The sequence below is a fragment of the Orycteropus afer genome, unplaced genomic scaffold, assembly GCF_000298275.1.
Source record: "Orycteropus afer afer isolate SDZICR_OR568_19922 unplaced genomic scaffold, OryAfe1.0 scaffold00946, whole genome shotgun sequence".
Classification (NCBI taxonomy): Eukaryota; Metazoa; Chordata; class Mammalia; order Tubulidentata; family Orycteropodidae; genus Orycteropus; species Orycteropus afer.
In genome coordinates this window covers 123,604-129,309 of record NW_006922533.1, presented here as the reverse complement: position 1 = coordinate 129,309, position 5,706 = coordinate 123,604, and the positions used below count along the sequence as shown (strand labels likewise).

Sequence of the window (5,706 nt, the reverse complement as noted above, 5' to 3'; positions counted from 1 at the left end):
ATGACATGAGACAAAGTATATGTGAACTGCTGTATGAAAAGTGAATTTGCTCTGTAAATCTTCACCCAAATCACAATTAAAAAAAGAAAACTTTGGGTCCTTCGAATGAGACAAAGAAACCTATTAAAAGAAAGCCCATGTACACATTAAGTGGCTAATTGCTAATTTTATGTTATGTGAATTACCTCAATTAAAAAAAAAAAAAAAAAAGGAAGGAAGAAAAAATCCCAGTGTTTCTGTAGAGGATGGGTATGGGACAAGAAGTAGCCAGGGGGCACCTAGTAGGGGGATTTGGTTTGCCTAATGTGTCTCACCTTCCCCAGGAGAAGCTCGGGGACTCGCATTTTCACTATCCCAGAAGGAAGCTCTAAGCCCAAGAGAGCCAAAGGGCGGGGCAAGCAGGATGAGGAAGAGGAAGTCTCTAACCTCTACACTCGCCAAGACATGTGAGATGAGCCCATGAACCACATGTGGGAGGGCAGGGCTGATATGCTCATCTCTCATCCCAATCTTGAGTTCACCTTCATCCCTCCCTTCCACACAGGCTGTCCTACATAGATGAGCAGGCAGAGACCCCCCAGCACCTGGTCTTTTTGTCACCTCACCGACCCCACAGATATGTAGATGGGCACCATGCCCCTCGTCGCCGTCTGCTGCCCCCCACCCCTGCAGGTGAGAGTGGGAGTAGGTTCTAGGAGCCCCCCAAGGGCCTGCAAGGCAGGCAGCTAGGGAGGCATTGATGTCTCTCTTTGTCCCGGTGCTCCACCTGCTTCCAGGTCGGAAGGCTTCCTTCACCATTCAGTGTCTGAGGCGCCAGCGCAGCTGTGAGGATTTACCCATCCCAGGCACCTATCATCGTGGGCGAAACTCAGGGCCAAGCAGAATCCAGGTGAAGTGGGGGAGATGCTGGGGTCTGGAGGGGTGGAGAGTAGCTTAAGCTGAATTTATTTATCAAACATACTACCAGTTCTTTCTTAAGAATGAGACATGTATGAATTCACATAATCCTCACTATACCTGTGAGGTGGGTACTCTTGTTACTTACCTTCAGTTCACAGATAAGGAAATTGAGGCCCAGACAGGCTTACCCAAGATCACTTACAAGATCTGCTAGTAAATGGCAGAGCTGAGATTTGAACCCAGGCTTTATATGCTCTTACATAAACTCAAGTTTGATTTATACCTATTCAGTTTCATTCCAGTTCTGTAGTGAGGGTAAGTGATAGTGCTCAGGAGTGAGTATTAGACTCTCACACCACACCCATCAATCACTGTCTCTCTGGTATTATTCTGGCCCAGGGTTCCTGGGCAACCCCTCCTCAGCAGAGTCGACTCCTATATGCCCCACTGTTATTGGTGGAGGAGGGTGCAGTGGGAGAAAGGTACATTGGCAAATCCAGCGGTTTGCTGCGGACCTTCACCTGTCTTCATATGCCTGGAACCCATTCAGAGGCCAGCCATGGCAAGAGGGGCAGTGCTGACAGCTTGGTGGAGGCTGTGAGTCCAGAGGGCATGTGGGCAAGAAAGGTGGGAGAAAAGAGGAGAGGGGGAGCTTGGGAAAGAGAATAGGGGTCCCCAGTCTCTGTGTAAGGAGCCCTAGTGGATCAGTGGTTAAGCGCAAGGCTGCTAACCAAAAGGTTGGTGATTGGAACCTGCCACTCCGCAGGAGAAAGACGTGGCAGTCTGCTTCCATAAAGATTACAGCTTTGGAAACCCTATGGAGCAGTTCTTGTCCTATAGGGTTGCTGTGAGTCAAAATCGACTCAAAAGCAATGGGTTTTGGTCTCTGTGTTGTGCATGTAGATATCCCCTTGCTTTGCAACATCTGCTCAGCTTCGATGTGTATACATCTATCCCCACTGACTTCCCTGCATGCCCTCATGGGCCCACCATTTATCCTCACTGACCTGTGCATGCTGCTTCATCTCCATGCTGTTCCTGTCTCCTCTGTCAATGCTGATGCCATCTGTGCCCCCAGGTGCTCATCTCTGAGGGGCTGGGTCTCTTCGCCCGAGACCCACGCTTCGTGGCCCTGGCCAAGCAGGAGATTGCAGATGCATGCCACCTGACACTGGACGAGATGGACAGTACAGCCAGCGACTTGCTGGCACAAGGGGCCAGCTCGCTCTATAGCGATGAGGAATCCATCATCTCTCGCTTAGATGAGGAAGACCTGGGAGATGAGATGGCCTGCGTCCATGCCCTCTGAATTCCCACCCCTCTCTCACTGCTCAATAAACCTCCTGCCCTCTTCTCCTCAGAGGGAGACAGGCTTGGACATCCCTTTGTGTTTTGAAGTCTTTGCACTGGAGGCCTGGGGCTTCCCGGAAGCCCGTATCCATCCATCCTGTTCCAACCCTGAGCCACTGCCCACACATGTGTATTTCCAGAAACCAGGACAGTCAGGCCTGATTATTCAGCGTCAGGGAAGGAGGGGGGAGGAGAAGGAAGAGACAGTGGCCAAAAAAAGCTAGAGACAGAATGGAGGTGGTGGCGGGGGGGCTGGACTGAGACAAAGAAAAGGGGAGAGGATGTGGTAGGGCTTGGATGAAGACTGGGGGAATGTCAGAAATTCCGCAAGGAGTCAGTCAAGTTAGACTGGAGAAGGACAGAGGGATGAGAAGGAAAGCATGAAGAAACCCAGAGTAGAGTCCTGCCAGTAGAAAGGCCCACAAGAAAGGCTTCCAGCCCAGAGGAGCCTACTCAGGACACACCTAGCTTTCCCAAGACTACCTAAGAGTAACCCAGTCTCCTCCCACACAGATCCCAGAGAGCTTCTGCTTCCTGTCTCACCTTAGTCACAGCCTAACCTTTGGGATCTCATTCGTTCAGTGACAATATATTGAGCACTTACTGTGTGTGAGCCACTGCTCTGGGCTTCCCTTAAAGCAAACTGAGCAGGCTTAAAGATGTGACAGGACTTGTCCAGAGTGGTGGACTGGCCTACTTCAAAGGAATTGGAGGCAGTGTCGGAAATGAGGCAGTGCAAGATGGGGCCCCCACTGGGGAGAGTCTGAATAGCCTCCCAGCAAGCTGAGCAGGGGCTCAGATCCACATAACTTGTGTCAATCCAGCTAGGTCTAAAATTTGGGAGAAGCCAGAATTGGAAACTAGAACTCAGGATGTAGAGATACACTAATCCTTGAGACATGAGTTGAAATTTTGGCTGTTGTCTAGAACAAGAACAAAGGTTTGAAGCAGTTGGGTTGGCATATTGTGGGAATAGCAAGTCATGGACAGGGTATGGAGAGTGAAGGGATACTGTTAAGGGGTGAGATGGAAAAGGCCACCTGAGGCCAGATCACGCAGAGCTCTTCAATATCAGGCCTCAACTTCTGGGATTTTTCATGAAAGCCGTGGGGAGCCATGGGAAGGACTTGAGTAGGATAGTGACATAGTTAACTTTGCATTTGAAATAGATGCTATGGCTGCTCTGCTGAAAACAGAAAGGGGGGGAGGACTGGAGTTGCTAAAATTGGCAGGAATGATGGCTGCCTTAGCCAGGGGAGGTAGCAGAGGAGATGGTGAGAAGTGAGTGGATTCCAGAGACATGTAGGAGGTAAAATGGACCATTTATTGGGCTTTTTGCTAGGTGAATGACAGTGGTTATCTTGTTAAATCAGTACAACAACCCTATAGATACCATTATTAAACCATCTTACATACCCAAGATCATACAAGACTAAACATTAGACACAGAGTTCAAATTCAAGCAGTTGAGTGCCAAAACCTATACTCTTTAACCCTTCCTATACACCGCTTCTCCCAATTAAGGTAACATCTGGCAGTACCCATTAGATATTTATGTGAACTTATATATGTGTTTTTTTAAAATAGGTATACAGGCAGTCCCCAGATTACAAAGTCTGATTTAGTACAACTCCCAGTAGTCACGAACCAATCCCCGTAGAGCTTATTATATTAAAAATTCTATGTACATACGATGGTTCCTAATAACAAATGGGTGCTACTTTGTGACACACATCAAAGCATTATTTTTACTGTATTATTATGTTAAAGATTTTTTAGTGTATCTGGAAGTGCTTCTTTAATGTTTTTACTCATAATAAGGTACACTATATACTAAGACAAGGAGCTCTGGTGATGTAGTGCCTAAAGCACTTGACTGCTAACCAGAAGGCTGGCCGTTCAAACCCATCAGCCACTCCTCGGGAGGAAGGTTGGGCAATCTACTTTCATAGTGATACTGCCTCGGAAACCCAAGGAAGGGTCACTATGAGTCAGGTCTGACTCAAGGCACATAACAACAACTCCTCAGAAGAAAGACAGGGCAATCAGCTTCTGTAAAGATTTACTGCCTTGGAAACCCAAAGGGGGTCACTATGAGTCTGATTTGATTCGATAGCAATGAGTTTTGTTTTGGTTTTTTTATTTAAGTCAAACATTTGACTGACTGATGTTACCTAACTGTCCTGACTTGCATACAAATTCAACTTAAAGACAGAATTATGAATGGAACTCAATCGTAATACAGTGACTGCCTATACATTCAGATGGTTCAAAATTTAAAAAGTATATGCAAAAAAAAAAAAAATACCTCAACACACTGCCGTGGAGTTGGATCTGACTCATAGCGACCCCTCCTTGGGTTTCCAAGGCAGCATCATTACAGAAGTAGATTCCCCAACCTTCTTTCCGAGGAGTGGCTGGTGGATTTGAACCGCCAGCCTTCTGGTTAGCAGTCAAATATGCCTTAGGGGGTATAAAGTGAAAACTTTCCATATTCTCTGGAGGCAACTAGGGTTATCAGATATGTTTTATGCATATATAAGATGCTGCACTGATAAATTAGCACAATGGTTAAGAACAACATGTGCTGGCACCAGACTTCCTGCGTTCAAATCCTGGTTGCACCACTTACTAGATGTATGAACTTAGACAAGCTCCTTCAGCTCTCTGCACCTCAATTTAGTCCCCTGTAAGATGAAGATAGTAGTGGTACCTACCTTACAAGGTTCGTCTGATGGTTAAATGAGTAATATATGTGAAGTTCTCAGAACAGTACTTGACACAAAACAGCTATAATTTAATTGTTAGCTATTGTATCTGTGATGAATTCCCTCCCTCTTCTTTTTACCCAAGTTCCATATGGTTTGGCATCTTGAATTTTTACTTAAATATCTTAGCAACCATTCTGTATCTCCATATTATTATTATTAATGACAGCTCCTCCATTTTGTGGTTGTATCAGAGTTTATTTAAACAGGTCACCAGTAATGAGCACGTAAGAGTGTCCACTCTTTCCAATTATAAACAGTGCTGCAGTGTATCATCTTATACATATATCTTAGCACATGTATGACTCCATTCCCTGGAAAAGGATATCATGCTTGGTAAAGTGGAAGGTCAGTGAAAAAGAGGAAGATCCTCAATGAGATGGATTGACACAGTGGCTACAACGATGGGCTCAAGTATAGCAAGGATTGTGAGGATGGCACATGACCAGGCAGTGTTTCTTTCTGTTGTACATAGGGCCACTATGAGTCAAAGCCAACTCGACGGCACTTAACAACAACGTGAGTCTAACCATAAGAGAAATTTATAGACGTGTGAATGCTCTTAGTAGTTTTTATGGGGAGTTGTTTTTCATCTTTGAAGATGTTGTTGTTGTTGTTATGTGCCATCGAGTCGGCCCCGACTCATAGCGACCCCTCCTTGGGTTTCCGAGGCAGTATCACTATGGAA

The 5,706-nt window shown here is 46.1% G+C and overlaps 2 protein-coding genes across 2 annotated transcripts in view; both read left to right on the top strand.

The window, feature by feature from the left end:
• The window catches only part of CACNA1F (calcium voltage-gated channel subunit alpha1 F), a 27,795-nt gene extending 25,586 nt beyond the window's left edge, over positions 1-2,209 (top strand). Inside the window, 5 exon segments of the mRNA XM_042783347.1 lie at positions 324-446; positions 545-672; positions 777-889; positions 1,300-1,497; positions 1,979-2,209. Of these exon segments, the coding sequence (XP_042639281.1) occupies positions 324-446; positions 545-672; positions 777-889; positions 1,300-1,497; positions 1,979-2,209 (793 nt within the window).
• Positions 2,210-3,232: 1,023 nt separating this feature from the next.
• Positions 3,233-5,706, top strand: part of LOC103212387 (synaptophysin) — a 13,026-nt gene continuing 10,552 nt past the window's right edge. The window contains exon 1 of the mRNA XM_007958371.2: positions 3,233-3,241. Coding sequence (XP_007956562.2) covers positions 3,233-3,241 — 9 coding nt within the window. The remainder of the gene's footprint in view (positions 3,242-5,706) is intronic.